At 47.1% G+C, this 23,743-nt stretch overlaps 1 protein-coding gene across 3 annotated transcripts in view; it reads right to left on the reverse strand.

The window, feature by feature from the left end:
- PLEKHG4 (pleckstrin homology and RhoGEF domain containing G4) overlaps positions 1-23,743 on the reverse strand; it is a 91,622-nt gene that overhangs the window by 20,808 nt on the left and 47,071 nt on the right. For all 3 annotated transcript variants that reach the window (XM_074881567.1, XM_074881569.1, XM_074881568.1), the window contains exons 11-13: positions 10,650-10,788; positions 8,084-8,206; positions 7,363-7,554 (exon numbers count right to left, since the gene is read on the reverse strand). In XM_074881567.1, the coding sequence (XP_074737668.1) occupies positions 7,363-7,554; positions 8,084-8,206; positions 10,650-10,788 (454 nt within the window). The remainder of the gene's footprint in view (positions 1-7,362; positions 7,555-8,083; positions 8,207-10,649; positions 10,789-23,743) is intronic.

Below are 23,743 nucleotides of genomic sequence, written 5' to 3' on the forward strand. Positions count from 1 at the left end.
TTGGACACTTTTAAGATTCAGCTGCACAGGGTGCTGGGCCATTTTGTCTAGACAGTGCTCTTGCCAAGAAAGGCTGGACCAGATGATCCTTGAGGTCCCTTCCAACCTGGTGTTCTACAATTCTATGAAGTGTAATGTGCTCCCCTTGCAGCTCAGCTGCAACGTGAGCTAGGAAATCCCTAAATCTGCTGGGAGGAAATGCTGCTTCCCTGCCATTACTGACTGGCTACTGGTGTCGTGATCCTGCAGATTTCATCCCATCCGACTCGGGGAAGGGGAGCCCCGGACTTTCGGACAACCATCAGTTTATGCTCACAGGCAGCCAAGGACACCGAGGAATATTTACACAGAGGTGCTCTGGTGATCAAGGATGAAGGCAGAAGGTGCTTTCAGCATATCAAGCACTGCCCCCCTACATACACAGCACTGGCAGAACACGTTGGCACTCCTGGGATCAGGGAAGGCAGCTGGGGGGTGAGCAGCCTTCCAAAAGATGCTACACACTGGCTGGCTCCCCCAGCCTCTTCTTCCTGCTGTGCCCTCCAGTGAAGGGGAGGATTCAGCCAGCACAGCAGGAGGGAGGACCACCCCAGACAGATCAAGGCTTCTCCCCCCTTCCACATGCCACAGACACATCACACAGATCTCATACTGCACTACAGCAGAGCCTGAGGCGCTGGGACAGGTGCTCGAAAGCATCTGAACCCAAGAACCCCTCACCTTCCACTGTGAATTGTGCTTGGATTTAGCACATGAAAAACCCTAATTAATTCACTGCTGCCCTGTAACAGAGGGACAGACTTATGCACCAGTCTCACACCAGTGTTGTGTAACCTGAAAGGAGCACCCAGTGCTGGTGCTAACTAGCACTTAAGCAGCAATTCACCTACTGTCACACAGCTTGTGGGAGCTAGGGGCACTGCTGTGAAGCCAATTTGGCAATAAAGTAATTGATGAAACACAGGAGAAAATAGCATGGGCACCAGTAGATCTAGCAGTGAATTACTGGAGAGTTTGTAAGACAGAACAGTTTCCAAATCACTAGTTTTGCAAGATGGAAAAATACAGGGGAGCTGTAGCAGATCAGATTTAAATGTTCAGGACTTTTTGTTTGTGCAAAGTTGGCTATCTCAATCTCCAAGGCAAAGAGAAACTTTCTGATACACAGATACGCTTTGATGGGAAAGTAAACATTAGAGGCTTATTAACCTTGCAAGAAGATTTCTCCAGCAAAACCCTGTCGGGAAGAAGGGTGAGATTTCACGCATTAACCTTGCATGAACTCTGCCAGAGTATCGATTTTCTAACCTCGAGGCTCATTCCCCCAACCGCTTCAGGCTGCGCATGAAAAAGGACTCCCCTGAAACAGGAGAGCAAATCAGACTAGATGTCTGTCTAGGGGCACGACTTCACAAGCATAACTGAGGAAGGAGAGAGAGAACAGAGAAAGGGAGACGAGACAGCTGCTGTGAGAATGCTGCTACCAGACAACAGAGGCTTCCCCTAGAACAGCTTCACAGCATCAGGAAGATGCTTCACAGTAGATATTCCTCTCTGTTGTGCTACTTGGTTCTTCCTTCATCATCTTCAGTACCTGCAGCAGTAACCAGATGAAAGCTGTCATTTGGGAATTTCATGCAGCCAGTCCCCAGAAAAGTAAAGCAAATCTCTGCGCAGAGGTAGAGAGAGAACAGTGCATTTTAAGCCTCTCCCTGAAACTTCATTATAAACCACAGCAAAAACCTCATTTGCTCAGAGGTGCTGGGGGCCAAAGCCACGTTCTGACCTGTGCAGGACTGCTAGTAAGAGACAAGCATCATGGCACGGCAACCTGCCGGTATGTCCATAATAAGTATGCTACAGGAATGACACATCAAATGCCTCTTTTTCCACTTTGGTGCTAAGTTGTGCTCCCACTTCTCCTCCAAGCATACTCCCAGAGCAGGGAATCGTAACGCCCTTTCAGTAAAATTAACTTTCAAACTGTGCCAAACAGCCTGCAATAGAAAAATCACACTTTTAGGTCGCAGCCACCAGGATCCTTTCCAGCATCCCACAGACCAGCATTCACAAACCCATCTTTCCTCATCAAAGGCTAAGTAAAAAGAAACATCGATAATTTACTGTCTGAAGGGGACTCGATTTCTTTTTTCTCCCTCTCAAAACCATCATCTGTGACATTATATTTGGTACACCACCAGAAACCAAGCACAGCAGAAAACAAGATATCAGCAGGTCACTGTTCTGAATCTTTTGGGGAGAAGTGAGAGGTAATGATGCCTTCGAAAGTCAGCTGATTTATCATTCTCTGGATTTCTGCTGTCACATCTAAGATCAGCTCTCTCTCTTGAAGCTGGGAACACGGTGCCAGCAGGTCTCAGTCGCTCATGGGACAGGAGCCCAGCAAACCTTGGAGCAGTCGAGGAGAGCAGCTCCCTCTTATGCTGTCCCAACCTTTAACAGAAGTCCAGGCAGATCGAAAGGTACCACCTGCCCTGTGTGTACATCCAGCTAGGCTGGAGGCATGCAATCCCAGCATGGGCTTCTAGCTGCAGTTAAATTATGTCCACTGAAATGATCATGCAATAACCTCTAATAAAGAGGGACAGGCACTGCTGTACTACTGACAGCGCAACCCTGGCGTTCCATTCGGAGGGACCATGCAGAGATGCACAGAGCCCACAGGGCTCTGTCCGAGCACACAAAAGACATACACAAAGCACTCTGATGCATGCTGGATGCATACAGACGCGCACAAGCAACCGAGTGAAAAGACTTCTCTACATTGTTTCCAAACAATCTCACTACAACTCACACGTCAGCCGGGGCACCGCACACTTGGTACTTACAAGAGGGTTTGCTGTGTCCGTCTGCTGCCGGCGTCAGGACGGGGTGTATGAGACTCGGAGGGAAGGTACATGGAGATGTGCAGAGAGGTTCTCCTGCCAGGGGGGCCTGAAGGGATGGGAAGAAGGGCCCCAGCCCCTCTTTGGGCCCCAGAGGCAGCAACACTTGTTCACAGGATGGAGCGCAAAAAGGCTGGCATTCCTACAGCAGCAAGGACAATGGGAAGGGATGAGGAGGCGCTGCCATAATCAAATGCAGGCCAGCTGGCCCTCCCCCAGGAAGGGCAGGCACCTCCTTCACTTGCCAAAGGCTTTGTTTTCTAAGCCACAAAGAACAAAGTGGCTGAGGAGGAGAGCCAGAGGAGGAGGAGTGCGGAGGAGAACCCGCTGTGGGGGGCAGATCCCCACGTGAGCGCAGGTAACCCACTCCACAAGAGATGTCAACACAGATGGAGAGGGGTTGGGCAGCGCTCTGCCCACTCAAGCAGAGCTCGGAAGCAGCAGCAACTTATGTGCAGCAGAAAGAAGCTGGGGACAGCTGGAGACTGTTACTGAGGAACCAGAAGCAGCACACCCTGATGGGGTCCTTTGAGGGAAGAGATCCAAGGGTGGCGGACAGCGAACACCCCAGAAGGAACAGCTCACGGAGCCCCAAGAAATCCCAACAAGAGAAACGCTACTATTTTTCAACCATCCTCACCCCAACAACCCTGAGCACCAGGTCACTGAATGGCTTCCCTCAAAAAGGAAGTGCAAGGCAAGGGCCCTAGCTCAACAGGCTCCCAGGCCACGGCGGAGCAATGCCCATACTTTCCCTGAGCACAAACATCCCAACAAGTAGGAAAAAGCCCCTGGGGCTGCCCCAAGCCCTCCTGTAATGATACAGGCAGTTCTGCTGCGAGGCTCTGGGCACCACACCACTGCAGGGTGTGCAGGTGCTCAGCCAGTGTGAGGGGACTCTGCCCTTTCTGGTTGGGCCAGTGCTTTCCACCAGAGTGGCTTTTGCCAGCAAGTATCGTGCGCCTTTGCTACCGACCTTCTGCAGGACTGGTTGTCATCCCCGGGGCTGGCAGAGCCTGTGCTGTGTGCTCCAGCTCATTAGACATGCCACTGTGAGTTAGGTAGCAGAGCACACAGCTCTCACACGGGCCACTTCAAGCCCACGGTCCAGGCAGCTTGGCACTTTGCTTATGAGCCAAGAGCATGCAGAGACCTGGGATATGAGTCACCTGGGAAATAATTTCACCCAAAGGAAGCCTGAGAAAGAGAAAAGCGTGTAGGCTAACGCAGTAAGCAAGGAGAGGGAGACTTGCTCTAGCTCCTCCTGCTAATGATGGTGTGCCTATGGCAGTGCTACTGTAAAGCCAGGAGAGGCAGTGGGGGAGCAGGGTACTGGGGGCCGCCCTTGCAGGCACCCCAGAATGAAGCAGACATCAGTGCTTTTGGTACAACATACACACCCTTGCTTGCTCAGCTTCCCAGTTCTCCCCCAAAGAACTGTGTAGTGCCAGATCCCAACACAGTCATGGAATTGAGTAAACAAGGGACAGTGGCCAGACCAGGCTTGAAGCCACAGAAAGATGGCAAGTCCTCGAGTATGCCCACACTGAGTCTGTGGTACTGAAAAACAATCCTCCGCCTGCAATCAGAGATGGGAAGGGCAGCTTCCTTCACCACTCCTCCTCCTTCAGCCCAGCCATCATCCTGCCCTTGTCAGGCACCAAGAGCTCCTGCCACAAAGGAAGCGGGGACAAATGGAAACATCCAGCTTGGCACCAGTCATGGCTTTGGGGAGAGAACCCTGCCAGCCCATGTGCAAGCTCCATGTGGTCTGGCCCAGCTAAGCCTGCCTCATCGCAGGGAGCTCTGTCAGGCCATCGGGAACTGCCAAGCAGTGAAAAACACAGTACAGCGTCTTGGCGGACCATGAAGGGTTGTGCCGTTCTGTCCCATGGCCTGTCCAGCAGCCACAGGCAGCACCCTACGAAACACTTGCCCACCACACGCAGAAGAATGGCCAGCAGAACAGAGCCTCCCACTCCTAGCAGGCGATGAGGTGCGTGAGGGATGGATACCATGATTCCCGTGGTGGGTGCTCCACTCCCTTGGCGCATGCTGAGATGTTTGGAGAGATCTAAGCTTGCCAGCTCATTACCATGGTGTATGTACATTGCTTATGCATCCCTCAGGCTTCTTCCCCAAATCCTGGGGCCTGGCATGCTGCAGGCTCTTTCCAAGAAGGAAAAAATCAAGGACATTGCTTAGCGTAGACTCCTGCTGTTGATATCCCCTCAGTTATTAAGGAAGAGAGAAGGGGGTTAGGCAGGCACTGACAAGGTCACTGCAGGAAGGTCAAAGCAGCTCAGCATCAGAAGAGAGTGAAATCAGTTTAGATAAAATCTTCTGCTTTCCCCCTCCACCGCTCAGATCACACCACCGACTTTGCTTTGGGAAGGCAGAAAGCATTCTGGAGATCAAGATCAACACAATAGGCACTGAAAGAACTTTCATGCTGTGCAGCGATTTCTGCACTCATCCTACAGCTGCAGCATGTATCCCCCCCACACCCCTGGTTTCAGTTGGCCACCAGTTCACAATACACATGTTATATTTACAATACCAGCATTGTTTATAGTTCTACTGAAACCAGTAAGATCAAAACCCTCCTCCCTCACTACGTGAGATACATCTCCTCCACACAAAAGCAGCGTGCAAACACACTGTGCCACTATCACTCAGTTTTCACTGGGGCTGTGCAGCATGAAAGGCACAACCAAGAGGGATGATGATGCTGCTGCCACCAAGGACTGCATCCCTCAGTTGTCAGCCACCAAAAAGAAGCTGTATGAGCAGTGCTACGACGCTCTAAGAAAAGAAATGGGCCATCGTTGGGGTCTGTGTAACATTTGTGCCCCTAGGAATGGCCCAGGCTTTGAAAGGCTTTGAAGCTGTGGAAGAACACCTATTGCTGTTGAGTCATGTCTGACTACCCTGGCAGCTCAAGAGCTACTACTGCAATGTAGTTTCCACGCCTGAATGGAGCAGCCATCACATGCTACAGTCCGTGTCTGTGCTCCAGAGATCTCCAGCTTCGGCTGGGTGGGTTCATACAGGACCAATGTCTGGCTTGGTCACAGAATTGCCAATATGTCCAGCAGGGCTTGGCACCTTTGTGTGCCTCAGTTTATCAGAAGAAAGAGAAAGCCATCCTCCCCAGATCCTTCCCAGGATCCCCCATGAAGGCAAGGGGTGTTCAGGGACCAGAGCAGCCCCTAAAAATCTGTGCTCAGTGAGTGAGCAGAGCATGGGTTCTTGCCATTCTCCTATGGCACAGGAGGCACTTGTCTTCCCATTGGAGGAAAAAAAAAAAAAAAAAAAGAAAAAAAAGAAAAAGACACATTCCCACAGCAAGAGGGTCCCTCACCTGCACAGCAAACTACATAGATGAGCTAGAGCAGACCTGCAGAGCATCAAACTCAATCCTCACATGTCCTGACAGCAAAGCTCTGGGCTGCCTTCCCCACTTTCCTCCCTCACACAGGATGCTTTTCGATGTTTTCATGTTTAGCTGAATTTCCTCCCCCCTCCTCTGAGCACTTCTGGCTGCCAAGGCAGCTCAGAGACAGCAACTAAGTGGCACCTACATCTGGTACAGCTTAACTTTTAGTGTCTACTCTTTCTGGAATTTGAGAACTTCAATACCCAATGTTTGTACAAGTGTGGAATAAATGGAGCACAGGCTCCCTGGCCTTCTGTGCTTGCCAAAGCCGTATTTTAAAATGCACTTAAAAAATCCTACTGTTTATTCATCTGCAACTTTAGAAATTAAAGGACACCAAATCCAACTGCAGGTCTGCTAAATGGGTGCACGTGCATTAAACCAGACAGGTGAGAAGGCCAGATGCTCAGCACAGTCACCCACACACATCCTCTTCTGCTTCCCAGATGCCTGGGCCAACGCACTCCCCTTCTCTCAGCCACACTTCCCAGCACCCCATTCTGGTGCTCTGTTCCCTCACGCAGGCCTCCACAAGAGAGGAGCTGAGCTATATTTAGGGCTGAATAGCAGGGTGCTACTCCTGATGTGTCAAAAGGCAGAATTTACCAACACGTAAGGATACAGTATGAACAAAATGCAGACAGCCCAGCCTGGCATGGTGGCCAAGACTGGAACCAAGCAGCCAATCTCTTGGCCCTTGTTGTTGGAGCCAGCACTGCCATGATCCTTCTGTGTACTGCGGCCATGAGAGGGGCCTAAAAGCTACAGCTCAGACAGCAGAAGACTTCTATTCTTAACAGATGTGGACATTTTCTTGAACACACACCCATTCCTTCTTCCACATACTGACTTGAAAAATATCACTGCAGACACATGAGCGAGTGGGGGCTTTCGCAGATCACAGACCCTGTTGGTGCACACACACTGTTTCACACCTTTCATAAACAACCAAGCTCTGAACTGAGTCCAAGCAGATTTTTTTATGCTTTCCTCCGTGCAGCAGATGCCTTGTCTTACCTTGTCAAAGAATTCATACAGCCTGACTGTCTCACAGATTCGGTGCCTGTTCTCATCCAGTTGAGTGCAGAACTCCTCCAGTTGATCTCTGTAGGTCTGCAGCTTTACCCTGTAAGAATGCACATCCACAGAGGAAAAGTCTTCCCATCGATCCATCTTCTTTAGTGCTTCCTGCCCCCTTCTGCAATATTCCTGCAAGCAAAATGGGATTGCGTGTGAGGATGGATAGTAGATAGTCTTCAAGGTCATTAACAGCTAGGGCTAATTACACTGGGTTTTAAGGTTCAAATCACATGAGCAGGGCTATACTTGTTTACAGTAGAATTCTAGAGCCCTGACCTCCTTTACGATTTATATTAGCTACACAGCAGCTTGTAAATGCCCACACAGCAAGGCCATGGGTCAATTCAGATCAAAAAAAAAAAGGCAGTGTTACAAGCACATCAAGGAAGTAACAACAACAACAAAAAAATCCATCTTCCATCACTAGTTATTTTCCTCAGGACTGGCAAATACCATTTACTAAGGTGCTGAGCTGGTGGCTTTGTCCAGAAGAGGAGAGCAGGGAAGCTAAGTAGTGTGAAGGAATGACGCACACCTTGGTGATGAACCCTCTATCAATGCCACCTTAGCATCACCGTTTTGGTTGAACATGTACAAGGCACACACGCTACCAACTCAGACTCTGGAAAATATATTTTGCCCGTTGGACAACACTTACACTGGCAACAAGATCAAACTCCCTGAACTGCTTTTGTGCTTGAAGCAGCATCTCCAAAGAATCATCCAAGTTGATTGTTTCCTTTAGCCGTTTTCTGCCAACATTCTCAATCCAACTGCTGACCTAGGAGAAAAGGGAAAAGCGTCATTATTAGTCACCCTGTGCTACTCACCAAGGTAGGCCTTTATGTGGAAAGAGCAAGGAACTGCTCTCATAACGCTGGTCATTTCATTACTGGAAAGAATGTTCATGTACACTTCTCCCCCCCGTCCTGGCATTTCAGTCTGAGCCTCCTGCTAGGAGTTTTTCCACTTCAGGTTACCAAGTAATTGCAAAGCTCTGCTATTGCTCACTAGCCTTAGGCGTAAACAGGGCAAGTAGCTGCTTGGGCTCTGTTTCAGGTGAGCCATGGTCTAATGCAATCTCTGCAACCTGCAGGCTGGCCTGATATTCCTATTATTGTTACCCCCAAGTGGGGTAAAATCTTCCTGCTGCCAGATTTCTTACATAACTTCCCTTTTCTGACTGGCAGGACATGAACTACGTCAGTGTGAATGACTGACGGATTCCCCCCATCTGCAATGTTTCATGGCTCTCTGGGACTCTCAGCTACTGGTATTCTGAAGGCAGCTCGCCACAAAGCCGTGCAGTAACTGCAGGCTCCTCAACAGAGCCCAGCCACTGCCACAGTTATAAACCTCCATCCTCAAACATGGGTAGAGAACTAACAAGAGTGTCCTAAAAGCAAAGCAGACACAGGAGGCCAGGCAGGATAACACAGCATCTCCATCAACTGGGTTTTAAAAACAGGTTAGTACACTTGTCTGCAGTGCTTCAGGCATAGCTGCACCTGGGGCAAGGGATAGACTGAATGTTTCCTAATGCCCACACATCCTGTCTTCCTCTATCATCTAAATTCATATCCCAACTCAACCCCACAATTAAGGACAAAATCCTAGTCTTGTGGACTGAGAGAGAGTCTGTGCTCATGGAACAAGCCCATCAGCAAGAGGAGGAGATGGGGGCAGGTTCCCAGGCTGTGACCCATACTGCAGAGGGGCACACCGCTGCTGCTTAGAGCTCCTACGCAGGCTTAAAAGCAGGAGGAGCTGCTGCCATCATTGGTGATCTGCACGCAAAGTAAAGATGGGAGCAGTCAGTTTTGCTCAATTCAATCAAAAAATGTTCAACTTAAAGCAGGACAGGTTGCAGAGTCTGCTTTGGTGCCTTTTTTCATTTCTGTTTGGTGTTAGGGAGTCTTTACTAGGTTCTTGCATCACACGTCTTGAACATGTAGTGTATGGCGCCTGAGTGTCTACCTCCAAATGGGAAATCATTAAAACTCTTGGATCCACCTTGGCCTATGAAAACAGCAAGTAGGCTACAGCCTCCTTCGCAAATCCAGTTCTCTCCAGAGGAGAAGAGCCCAGAATCATAGAAGATCAACGGTGAAACTAGCCCTAGTACTGATCTTTAAGGATGCAGATTGCTAAGGTGAGCTCCGAACAGCACACAACCCTTCACACACAGGGTAATAGGTGATATAAAAAAAACCTTGTCATTATTGACGAGTTACAGCAAAGGAGACTATGCAACTCCATAATCTCAAGGTCAAGTTCAGGCTTAGGGAGCACATCTGGGATCTGCAACACTGAAAGAACTGATCAGATCTTGTAGGATGCTCAGACAGCCTGAGCTACTTTATGACTTTTTAAGGTTCTCTATGTGGCTACAGGTTTCAAGGTCTTTCTGAAAACTAGTTCCTGTTTGCTTCAGTTATCCCACAGCTGTAAAGAGTTTCAATGAGCACCACATGAAGGGGAATTTTAAGCTTCTACAGAAGTGCAGGGGGTGGGGGGCATTGATCATAGCTCCTGGGCTAAGGAAAAGAGGCTGTTCCCCCACTTGTAGACTGTATATAGGGCTGCACCCAGAAGCAAAAGGAGCGTGCCCGGGGCTTATCGGATAGCAGGGACCTGAGCACTGCACAGGAATCTGAACAACAGAGGGCACAGAACAGTCACACAGCGAGCGTGGGGTATGCGATGTGTGGCTCATTCAGCAGCAGGATGTAGGCAAACCCTGCAGGATCTACAGCCCAGAGGGGACACGCAGACTCATCGTCAGCTTATTGCCATCGCTCTGCTGCTTCTCAAGGTAGAGCATGAAGAATGGATCCTCAGTCTTGCTGAGAGAGTACTTTTGCTGACCAGTGTGAAAAGACACCCCACCTTCAAGTGTACTGCTTACCAATGAGCCACTGCACTGTGGTCTTTAAGTATGAAAAAAACATCGCAGATGTTTATGGGGTTTCACTGATCCACACCTAGAAAGCAGCCAGGAGACTTTTACCTGGCACCAGGAGATACCAGGCATAACAGTGGCTTGGTTCTCAGCATATCTGAAGAATCTCTCTCAAATTCTTATGTTCAGTTGTTCTTTTTAAGGGTCTACAGGCATCACTCTACATCTTCACACAAAAGATCAACAGGCCCAGTACCTGCTGTGGGACACACAGTCAGACGGTGGCAGCAGGCAGTCACTGGAACTGACAGACAGGCCTTACCTCCTTAAAACACTCTTCCACTTTCTCGAACTCCATCACCAGCTCCAGTTCCTGGATGCGTTTGTTTGACAGCATCACCAGTCGGTGCACGCCCTCATCAACTCGATTATAAAGCACACTGGCAGCATCAAGTGCGTCTCTGGAAGGGGACACAAGCCTGGTCAGGAGTTTTGCATTGGGGCCTTCCCCCAGCACTTCATACCAAAGTGACCTGGCTAACAGCAGCACTTCGGTCATCCTCCCTGTGGAACCGTGACAGCCATCTCTGTATGGAGAACAGAAGGAGAATAATGCTGCTCCCTGCACGTTCTGGTGATTCACCACTCTGATCCCAGTGCAGACAACCTGGCAGGAAGGACAAGAGCATCTCCTTCCAGTTGGGCTCCTTGCAAAATCTACTGTACTTGTCAGATAGGATACTGAGCTTTTCATAAGTGCAGATTATTGCATCAATAGGCTTTCACAAAACACAGGGTCAGGCAGTCTCAGTGTCTAAAACCACCATTTGAATTTCATTTAAATAATAAGTAATCACTATGAAGCCAATCTCTCCTGACTAACAATAATATATAGCACCTGATATCCCACACTTAGTATTTCCACCAGTCAAACAAAAATGCAAAGCATACAGCACCCCAGCACCAAGAGAAACTGAATTTTACAATGTTGTGCTGGAAAGATTCAGAGACAGAGCTCCCTGTCTTCCACAGGCAGCTGTGCTGACCAAAGCCCAACAGGCAACTCCAGGCAGCACTCTCCCTGCCAGCCTGGCCACAGCAGAAGTTAACTTCCTCCAGGCACAGGCAGGGATGGAGGGGTTCAGGCTGGAGCCCAGTGCCCTTGGATGCTGGAGCCAGGGACTCGGCACATCCTGGCAGGATGATGAACACCAGCAAGTTCCTTTCAGATGTGTGCAACACCTCTCCAGCACAGCTTCAGGTGAATGATAGACAGGATCCAGGAGACAGAAAGAATAACCTTGAATGTTATCCTTTCTCATATTTGTTCTGCTTCTAGATTTCCCCTCCTTTTACAAGTATAGACTGAACGGACACCTACAACAAAATACTACAGCCTCCTTCAGCTGTGCTCTACACCAGCACGTTCAGCTGCCTGAGCATCTCCTGTACTCACCCTAAACCAGCTTTCATTTTGCAATTGTCTTACAACCTTCTGGCTTACAAGAGCATGGATTTTTTATCATATTATTAAAATTATTCAAAGCACTTGTGAAATAGATAGCTAATAAAACTCTGAAAGCTTTACTCATGGAAATTAATACAAGCAATTCAGCATTCACGTTTCTTTCTTTTTTGGGCTGCAGGCAATCTTGAACCTATGAAATGCAACTGAATAGGAGCATTTAGTGGCAACCATCCTGTAGTTTTGAGATAGTACTTAATTGACGTGAGGTAGTGCAATAGGTCTGGACAACTAGATCTGCATAGCAGAAATCCACAGGATTTTTCCATTCAGAATTCCACCCAGTGTGCAACAGCCAACTTCTCAAACCTCAGGCTCTCAGATACTTTTGTTTTTCCTCTTCAAAATGCCATTAGACCGAATGAATTTCTCCAAAGTACAGCCAAAAAACCCCGAATTGCTTCTGGATTAAGATCGGTGTTACTGCAGTGGAAACAGGTTCTCTACAGAGAATCTGCAAGCTTCAATGGAAAGATCCGAGCTGTAACACTGCTCCCGCGTTTCCCCAAACCGCCATAAACAAACAGTGATGATATGAGCCTTCTGTTTTGTAATCCTTTCCTAGGGACAGACTCACATCCAGCCCAGGAGACTTGCAGCAGCAGAGCCATAACCACTGTCCAGGCTGAGCTCTGGGAAGTGTGTTTACAGAGCAGGTTGTGAAGGCCAGTTCCCGTCAGCAGCAGTGACACAGCTAGGACAGCTAATGAGAAACAGTTCGGAAGATCGCTGGAAGTTATATTTGGCAACAACATTAACGCTGTTGAGTTTTGTGCAGCAGAGCGTATCTGTCAGGCCCTAGTTTCTGCATAAGGCTCCAGCAAAATACAATACTGATGGCCAGACAGGCAGACACCCTCGTGTCTTACTCCCGTGGGTCTGAAGTCCCTGCTGGCATGAATGCTCTCACCCAAAAAGCACACCAACACATCAAATGCTCCTCCTCCCACCGGCACAGACAAGTGAGCACCTTTAACTTTAGACATTACAGGCTGTTACATAGAATCATTTGCAATTTTCCTCTCGTGAGGCAAAATATTTTTCCAACATTTCCTTAAGCTTCCATGGAAATCACTTTGGTGTTGATACTGCTTCCTGCAGTCCTTTCTGTAGTGGAAGTCCTCCTGTCCACCGAAGCCCATGAGAAGGCAAGCATGCATTGTTTCAATGTTTAATAAGGTATTGTAAGATGGTAACCTTATAGCGTAGCAACTGGAAACAAGTTACAGCTCTTGAGCTGGCTGACCTAGCACAGAGTGGGAGCCAATATAGGGGAAGGAACACAGCGAGTCCCACTCCACTCCTTTCCATACCTAATGGAGGAAAAAGCGTCTCCAGTTGTCTCAAATGTGAGCTATTTTTCTTGATAGGAGTCAGTCACAGCCTGGGCTGCGAGGCTCTAAATACTACAGACTCCCACGTAGCAGTCAGCACATTTCCCAAAGTCACAAAACATAGGGTCTCCTGAAGACAGCACTGCAACTATGAGAAAAATCACCCTCAAGGTAGAGGGATAGGAAGCAATTACAAAACAAACATGTTTTAAGTATTTTTTTTAAAAACAGAAATTGTAAGGTCACTGTGCAGAGGTGAAGCCACCATGCCATCATGGACAAGACCAGCCTCTTGCAGCACACTTGGGATAAGTATCGGCCTTATGACCAGCAAACCACACCAGGGAAAGTAAGGTTCAAAACTACAGCAATAAAATACTACTTCTGGCCCACCTGCCAAGCCCTGAGGAGTCCAACTTTAGGAGAAGAGAAGGTGCTTGGGTGAACTGCTTGCTGCTGAGCTGAAAGACTGAAAAAAAGTCCACCCAAAGAGCGCTCTTCTGGCCCCACACATGTTCCTTCCATAGAAAGAATTAGCCCAGATTAATGGCCATACTAGAAAAATAAAGAGCCAGACTCTGAAGATCTCAGTAAAACTAAACCTGCATTACATTTGCAGAAAGTGGTAGAGAAGAACCAAGCTAGAGCCTCCAGTTCAGAAGTGAGCACTCAGCCCTCTGAGCCATCTGATGTAATCCACATCCCGGCGAATAACAAATAACGTGACAGCTACACATGTCTACAGATACTCAGTCATCCTCCCTCTAAGTCAGCTGATTCGATGGAACTAAAAATGACACCCTGTTACTGAATGCATACAGGTAAAACCTTTGCTTTACTGATCCACAGGCACCTCAAACTTACCTCAGTCTAGGATACATTTGGGAGTTTATATTATAAGCAGGAACTGGACAGAGAATTCATTTCAGCTAAGAGGGCTGGAAATTAGCTCTTGTTTTTATCTAAATCAGGCCGTTTAGGGTATATATCATGATCTAAAACCCCTTGCTCTTGTCATTTAAGTAACTTTGTCTTCTGTGGATGCTTGCAGCTAGCTATTGATACACTTGTTAGGGCACAACCCAACACCCTAAGGCTGCTCCTTCTCTTGGTCCTGCCAGTGGTTTGCTGAATGACTGCACACGAGCCACCCAGAAAAAAAATGTTTCCAAACGGCTCCTCTGGGCTCAGTGCCCCAGAGGGACTTCAGGTGTGGCCTTACACCATCCCTCCTCCTCTGCCGAGTTCCTCCAGCATCCCAGCACCTCAGTCCTTTGTTTCAAGGTCCAGCCGCGCTGTTTTCACACGTTCTGCCTCGCTTGGCAGGCATTCATTAAAACCTCAACGTCTAGTTGTTGGTCTTCCGTTGCATCTCCAAGGTAACTCCATTCATACGCTGTCAGCACTTGACAGTTCATTTTTACCAGCCCGACAGGCTCTCTGACTAACATCCATCTTCTACTCTCTTACACAGAGGAAAAATATAACCCTTTCCACCCTGTAATATAAAGTAAGTAGGCAAACTGAGCCAAACAAAGAAATCGCTCACAGCGCATGGGAAAGTTTGGTTTTTCGATTCACTTGTGTACTTCTAGTGCTCACAGAAAGCATCCATTGGGCATTAAGCACGTTCTCCAAAATCCCTGTACATCTGTTTACCTATTTACACATGCCCATCCATTTGCAGATCCACACCTTAAAAACTTCCTAAATAATTTCTAGTATACTAGTAAACTCAAGGATACCCTGCAACAGGAAGTTTCATGGGAAAATGATTGGCATAAATAACCATTTCTTTTTCAGAGTCAGACTTCAGAGTTTTTCATTCCTGTCCTTCATTGGAGTAAACAAACCAAATATTGAAAATTTGGTTGAAGAAGAAAAAGGGACTTCCATCCTGCCACACAAAAGGAAAACACCTGGTTGTTAAGCACCTTAAAGATATTTTAATAGTGGCCTGTGCAACTCTGAGGAAGGAAAGCAGAGAGTTCTTTGAAGTCAGTGGAAAGTCTTGTCTAAGCTTAGATTTGTTTGGATGCATTGCAATTTCCCTGCACATGTGAGTGTGGTGGTAAGAGTCTTTCACTACATTCTTCCATAGTCAAATCATCCAAAGTAATTTTGCAATAGTGCAGAGTCAATATAATTTATAGCAAAAAGGAGTAGCTTGATGTCAGTTTATGTTTCCCCAAATCCTGTTTTCATTGGGCAATTATCGTTTCAGTGGAAAAGGTTCCAAACATCTTCAGTTTTCTGGAGAAGTGCCAAGCAGTTGTATAATGGTAGGGTAATTTTAAACCTATAATTTAGAAAGACCATTTCTGTCTGAATCCATCCTTCAAAAAAAAAAAATAAAAATCTAGCCTTAGAGAGTTACACTTTAGTTTTCAAAGCAAAATACCCAATTCGTTTTCAAAAAAAAAAAAAATCAATGGCCACAGAAGAGGCATCCAGCAGGCTTGCAAAAGCAGGTGCTGCACGAGCCACGCCTGCCGATGCCAGGGAGACACAAATAGAAGAGCGTAGGGAGGGAAGCAGTAGAACCATTGCTGTTCTGCAACTTACTGTCTGCCCCTTGTGAAACTGCTCTAGCCAACAGCAAGAGGAACAGTTAAAGTGAAGGCAAAAACCAGAGCTCATCCTCCAACTAACCTGGGTCAATTTTAAAATAGCAAAAATTCGTGGATGGAAGGAACATGAGACACACTGCCTTTTTCTAGTGTATTTGGTGGGTTTTAGGCAAATATATTGCAGCTAACTTGCCCTGGAAAATCAGATGTCCCTTGCCCTGGAAAAATCAGACGTCCCTGATCATTCTGCAATGTAGAAGAAGCATGTTACAACATTAGCCTCATCTAGTCTTCCACTCCTGGTGCTGAACTTCCCTTGTGGATGTCTCTACAGGTTTTGGCAGAAAGGGAATAGGATCTGGCAACTAGGAGATTAAAGGATGGCTTGGTCCAAGGACATCACCCGGATCATTTGTGCTGGTACCTTGGCTACAAAACATTTACACATCCTGAGCAAAGCTTTAGGAAGAAATCCTTCCAGCTTAGCAGGGAAAGTCCTGTGTGCCTGAGGCCTGTTTCACAGGAAGAGAAATGCATTAGAGCCACTGTCAATCATGAATGCATTTTGGTAGCAGCCTACGTGACTGCCATATTTGTAATGAACCCATAAAATGAGGTCAACCTCAAATGCATGGTCCTGCTCTTCAAGCTGAAAACTGCACATGCAGCTGAGGTTCAAATTCAAACTGGCCATGGTGAAGCTAACGCAGATATTGCTAAATAAACTGTAATTACTCTCTGCAGCACACAAATAGCCACAGTGGTTTTAATTACCTAATGAAAGTATTTGAGGAACTGGGTACAGTTTTTAGAACCCCAAAGTGTCCTTAGAAAGGCACAGAGGTCAAACACCAAGTTTGGGGTTGCCTGTGGGATTCCTGCCATTCATGACAGGAACAGCAGATCTGGCTGAGACCACAGACCTGACTGAATCCCTCCTCACTAGGTTACCTGACAAGCACATGCACTGGGAACAACCCATCCAATTAATACAACACACCACAGACCATAATTGCCAAGAGAATTCTATTCTGAGCACAGTTCATTTAAACATGTTTTTAGCAGAAATATACTCTGAAGTCCTTTTAAAAGCGAAGGGACTGATGCATGCAGTTAAACAAGTGTCCAAGTGCAGTCCCAAGCTGCAACCTTTGATTCTTTCCTCAGCCTGGCTTGCATTCAGTTACAATAAAACTTGTGTTCAGTCTCTGGTTGATTGTAAAGCCCAGTAAGATCCATAAAACTGGCTGGAAAAAACAACATTATAAGAAATCCCAAACCAAGAAGTAGCCCACTTACGGGGAAAGCTCACCCCGCAGCGGAGCCTGAGATAGGATGTGGAAACACCATTCTGGGAACACCAAGCATCACGCTGTGGTTTTCTACCAGTTGTAGAAAACTCCCACCTCCAAACCTTGTCCCATGCACATTAACCTATTTATGTTTACATTCCTTATCTAGGTCGACTGCACTAGTCTAACAGCTGTGTTCCTGCAGTTAGGACCACCAGGGTTTCAAGATGCCCTGCTCAAATATATACCCACTGTTATTAAAGTCACATACCTATCTCCCTTATACATCCTCCGATCGCACACTCCCAGCGTTTATGATACATATAATAGCAGTGACTGTGCTACTAACTACCCCAGCAACAGAAACATTTACCCCGACTCGGCCACATAAAAAACTGGTGCTTGTGGGATGGTCTGGGCTGAGCCAGGAACTTCAGGCGGTTCAGCTAACATCCTATACTGGAAACTTTTTGCAATTTTTTCCATAATATTTTTAAACAGATAAAAGACACAGTGTGTCATTAATTACCTAATACCCTGTTGGCATGACAAATATTGCAAACAAGAACAAGCAAAACCAGAGCTTTCTGGGTAAATTCCCACTGAATCCAGGAAGATTTAGGACATAAGACAGCAGAAAATAAATAGCAGAAAGGGAGCTGAGGGGAATCATCTGATGAAAAGCCTAAGAGAACAATGAAAACTTACCTAGACAGAACTCTGCAATCTTTTACCTCTCTGCAAATGCCACAACTGGCTTCACACAGCACTTCATACACTCAGAATGACAACGGCTCCACGCTCCCTTATGTGCAGAGCAACGAGGTTTGTTTAATGCGAGCGTAAGTGCTTTTTACCAGGCTAAAACCACCACGCAACAGAGGGAACAGGTTAGACTGTAACGAAAATGAATACCAAGCAGCAGGGTATGTGTTTGGAGAGAAGTGTTGCTGTGTGCTCCTCCCTCCACCTGACACAAACAAGACAGACCATGGAAGAGCACTGCCACCCATGCACTGCTAAGGGCCAAAGGTTTAGTGTTTGTCAGCATCTTCCGTGTCGCCAGCAACAGCACAGAGGTGCCTCATGGCAGAAAGCTGCCAATCTTTGAGGCCAGGATTCAAGCACATTTTTTCATCTTGCCTTGAGGCATACTGAGAGCTTGTCCTAACCAAGAGATGAAGGTTTTAGGATTAGGTCCACAGGAAAAATATGCAAAGGACACCTATCAATGAAAGGTGCCTCTCGCAGACCTTGTCAGCCATGTGCACTATGGCAAGTGGCAGCATGAGAGGTTCCCAAAGCTCCAGAGAGGCAGGAAGATGAGCAAGCACTAGTTAAGCAAACCAGGAAAATGGCATCCGTGAAAGGGACACAAGCACTGCCTTCTTTAGAAGCATGTACAAACACACAGAGTAGCAACCGTCAAACTGGCCACAGCACAGACAGAAACATCTCTAAAGCAGAAAGGGGATGGTAGAAGACAATATCTCCAGGAAGGATTTCCCATGTAGGTTGCCTGGCTATGACCACCAGCATATGGCAGCAGCTGTCAGCTTGCAGATGCACACCCCATTTACCTTCCAAACCAAGAATGCCAGGCAGCCCAGTCTCCCCACACTGGGACCGACACACCAGATACCTGTCTTCTCTCTACCCTTGCCCCTAACTTGTCCCATGTTTTGGATGACCAGCTTAGTCGCTCTGCCTCTACCCCAGACAGAGCTTCAGATGGTGCTTGTGCAGTCCCTCAGCAGGCCCTCCTGGAGCCCATGAGAGCCTGTACATTATCCAAGTTTACTCCTGCTTGTACACCACTCTGCAGAGTGGCACATGCCTGCCTTGAAGCATCCCAGGAGTTGCTACTAACAAGTAAAAGACCCACAGACATGAACTCCTACAGCACCATCCAGCTATAACCTAGTGCTTCATCAACAGCAGACACCCCTACGTTAACCGGCCACAGCTTCAAGTAGACCTAGTGCCTCAGTACTGCATGTGGAAGCCAGGCACAAGAACCACGGAGGCTGTTAGCCATAAGATCACCCTCTTTGTTGCTGCAATTGAGTCAGGTCCAGCATCAGGAACCTGGCAGCTGCTGCTCAGGAAGCCTGCTCTGCACTGCCCATTACCTCTGCTCAGCTCAGGTCCCCACCCAGGGCTTCCAACCAGATCACCAAGCCACACTAAAAATAGCCAGCTCACAAAACCAGCTCTTGGCTCTAGCCACTCCACCCTCAAAGTACAGAGACTAACTATACTGCCTTCTGCAAACAAAAGGAGAATTCACTCCTCCGTCTATTTATAAGCTGCTTATTCACAGCTTGCAAGCACAAATTCTTTTCAGATGAGGAGCTTGGGGGAAGAGATTATGCTTTTGCTGGTTCCATGTTGCACAGAGCCCAACACCTAACCTGGTCATTCCTTCACCATCTGAGGTTTTTCCTCTTTCTTTCAGCTCTCACATCTAGTCTTGTGGCTATCTTGCCCACCAACATGCAGAGCATGATGCAATCCCACTCCCATGCCACACTGAGAACACACCTGGCTGATAGAGCCAGGCATGCGCCAGGTGTGTTCTGGTTCAACTAGCATAAAGCATCTGTATATTAATATAAAATGGTTTTATCTTCATTACTTCACTTCTGACTCATAGCGTATCTAGAGGACAAAAGGCATCACCGGACACTTTGTCTAGGCAAGCATTCCCAGCTCTTGGCTATGCTGGAAGAGCAGAAATAACGAGAACAACAGTGGGTCTGGCTAAAGACCAGGTTAAAAGTCTCCCTGTCTTGCTGCCCAGCCCCACACAACTGCCTCACTTTATTAAGAGCTCCCACTGCTGCTGTCTGGCTTCTGGCAGCTTCTCTGACACTTCCATCATAAACCTGGAGAAGTCTTCAAAATCCACCACAAAATAAGCGATGCACTAGTCCACCTTCCACAGCTGGCTTAGTGAGTTGCCTGTGAACCACAGATTGGTTGATCGATACATTAGATATCCAGCAGCCAAAGACAGACCTGCTAGCCAACTCTATGTAACTTATAATAAGGACTGTTTATTAAAAATTTCCTGTCCAAAAGTGCAAAAGTATTAATAGCATTAAAGTGATGGATGTCTCCGTGGTATTTTTCACACTTACCGACAGGAACTTCAGCTAGGCTTACAGATCTGCATTTCAATGCCCAAAAAGACTGAGACAGCAAAACCTGGAAGCTTTCAGCTAACAGACCTGGAGAAGCACTGAGCCTTCAGCGCAGCAGATGGTGTGAAGGCAAATGTGCTGGCTTTAAAGCCAGCCAGCTCCACCAACAATGAATAAGTGACAATGCCGCCTTCAGCAGTCCACCTGCACCTCTGGGTGGCCAGCCTGTGCTGAAACTATCATTACAGCACTTACAGAGGCGCCACAAAGATACTGGCTCATCAGTACCACACCCACACCAACTCCAGGCCAAATTCAGCCTGGTCTTCCTGAAGGTAGGAAAGCAGTGTGGGACCAGCTGAGCACACCACATCCCCTTAGCCAACTCCCTGTGATGGGCTGCCTGCAGGATGCATGTCCTGGTGACAGAGCTCCTCCTTTCTAAGCCGGGAAAAGGCTGAGATCCAGAAAGACTGCTTGGAGATGTCTTTCTTTCCCTTTGTGGATAAGTGGCTAGATAGGTAAGGCTATCTTTTACAGCAGTACTTGGTAGAGAAAGTAGTGTACAGACTCTTGGTCAGCTCACATTGGGAACAGAAAGTGAGTAGTGTTACTGGTCAAAGCCACTACTGTGGTGCTACAGCATCTCTCAGGATAAGCTAATCCAGGAAGGACTCCCAGAGGCTCATAAAGCATCTGTCAGAGAAAAAAATGGATGTACCACAATGCATCTCTCCTGCACGACCACATCTCTGATGGGATGAGTTCAATTTCTGCAGGAAAGGAGCCATGTCACAGGCTTAGCAAACCCTCACAAAGCCTGGGTCAGACCTGAGCAGCAATGAGACCCCACTGCTCCATGTCACGAAACATTCCAAAGGGCATCTTGGCTCTCCAGGAGGGCAGAGCGGGGAAAAATGCCAAAACCAACCCCGACGGAAGGGTTTCATTACTAAAGAAAGACTAAAGCAAGTCTTGTTTGCTATGTGCTCCAGAAAGGTATTTGGCAGATAACATCTGACTGCACAGAGCACAAGCCTGCTTCCTTGCCTATTTTAGCATACTATCTCTAACCTGCAGTCAAGTGTTTTCAGACGGGTTTGTCCATCTCTATTCTTACCACCTCCCTGTGTTCTTTTTGTTACATGAAGGCACAAACTAGCAAGAAAGTCAGCTGTGAGAGCTAGCAAAACATATCCCCTGCAAAAAAAGCAAGTCAATGTCTTGCTTGTATAATCCCAAGGTGACAGTGCAGCTGGGCTTATCTTCTTTGTGCCTCTTAAGAAAAAAAAAAAATCACATGTTTTACCTTAAGTTCTGCAGTTTTGGTTGGCATATTTTAATTAAGTGGAGCTGAGTCCAGAAAACTGCTCTTAAATTTTTTTCCTCTATTTATGTGCAACTCTTGCACATTTTCACAGTTACCTGATCACAGCTGGCCTCAACTTCTGCCTAAGAAGTCTTGGCAGACATGACCCTCTGCTTGATCAGGCTTTTGCACCACAGGAGAGAAGACTAAAACAGTGGGACATATGACTAACACAAGAGCCAAAAGGTGGCTCAGAAGGTAAAGCCATTTGACTTGCTTTTGTAAATAATCTGATTTCAAGTATTGGGAGAGTGGGTGTAGAATTAAAGACTGTTAAGCATTGATCAAGATGTTACAATTCAAAGTTCAGAAAAGCAGTACAACAGGCCCTGCTGAGTGCACAGACACAACCAGTCCTGTTCCATTTTCACACATCACCAGTCAAAAATCTAGTACTGGGCCCACATAGATCAATAGCCACTTCACGCTAGCTTAGTAGGCCAACTACAATATTTTGTCTCTACCCTGATTTGATCCCACCTGTTAAAGAAGCCTTTGAAAATTATAACCATAGGAGTCTTTACAGGGTTAGCAGAACTCAGAACTTTTAGTATCTGCACACCAGTTTAGAGAGAAGGAGCAAGTGCAGAGCCATGGAGGATCTAAAACCAACAGTGCCTCAGAGTTCTCTGGCCAAGTCACAGAGCTTCTTCCCCATTTAAAATGATCCTGAAACACGGAAAAGTTGACTTCTTTAGTCCTCTGCCCCGAGTTACATGACGAGCATGACTTCCTCAATTAAAATACTGCATGGATTTTAGTTTCTGCAACCACTCCACAAGCTAGAAGAGAAGTAACTTTCTCCCACTGTATTCATTTACACTCCTCGGGCTAGAGACAGTCACATCTATTTGACCTGTAGCATACACTCTCCATTCATACCAGCAGGCAACAAATATAATTTCAGTTAAACAGAGAACATGCTACACAGCCTTGGCACTCAGACACTGTGCAGTCAAAGAATTATGTGTGTATCCCCCGCCCCTGCCCTTGCTAAAGTAATCAAAGCAGTAAATTATCCTTAGGGGTTCTGTCAGATCAGGTTTCAAAGTTGATCATTTCCCTGCACAAGAACACAGGCTGAGCTTAAAACCAAAACAAAACATAAAAAGCAGGCACATCCATTCTCCTAAGACTCTAAAGTTGCTGTGCGCTGCTTAAAAAAACAAAAAAAAAAAAAATCAAAACAACCCACATCATCTGTGCTTCTCACATCATGGCAGAATAAAAAGGCTATACTGTACTAATTCTACCCAAAATTGCATTGAGAGTACTTCACTAGTTCAGCAAGAGAACTGTGTCTGCACAGCCAGCCAGAGCTGCTGACAGGAGTCACAGCAAGCAGAGAAAAGAAACAGTTCCACCTGTCCCCATGCTCCCCTCTCACTCAGCACCAAAATGCTGACCCCCATCTCCCAGTGACAGGTAGCAACTTGCACTGTCATCCATTTGCTGAGTTTTCAAAGAGAAACGTAGTTCTTTTCCCATTGTTTGGGTGAGATATCCTGCAAGCTATTTTGTTATCTTCTCTCCGCTCCCTCCCTTAAAACCTCCCAGCTTGCGATGGCAACAGGGAGTTTAACCAGAGCAAGGCTGCGGTTGTGTGGAGGCATTCCACGCCGCCTTGCCATCCGCTACGCCCTCGTCTGCACCCACACACCAGCATTTATCTCCCACTCTGGCTGGAAGCTCCTGGGTGCAAGGGCTGTCTTTCTACCTTGCTGTTTGCACAGCACATAGCAGAGAGGCCTTCACACGCTGATAGGCTTCAGGTGTTTTAACAGTACAAACAGGAGTTGTGCAATGCCCTGGGGATTTCAAACAGCTGGTGTCTCTCAGCCCCTGCTTCTCATACCAATTCTGCAAATGGGCAGTGAATATTTTGTTTGTGCAAACCGTACCAATGTGCGAGGAGATCAGAGCTTGCTTCAGCCAGAAAGCATTCCTCGCAGTTAAGGTCCTTGGAAATCCCCTTGCATAAGGAGTGCCTTGGCAAATCACACAGCGATAATGCCCCTGACCTAAACATTCATCACTGGCATTGTGAATTAAGGCTTGTGTTTTGGAGGTGCACAAAATATCCAGCCCACTCTCCCCTACAGAAGAAAAGTCTGATTTGGCTTGGAAAAGGAACTTCAACCATCTAAGTGAATCCACCCAGACAAGTTTTTGGACTGGGG

This window comes from Strix uralensis, chromosome 12 (assembly GCF_047716275.1).
Source record: "Strix uralensis isolate ZFMK-TIS-50842 chromosome 12, bStrUra1, whole genome shotgun sequence".
NCBI classification, from domain to species: Eukaryota; Metazoa; Chordata; class Aves; order Strigiformes; family Strigidae; genus Strix; species Strix uralensis.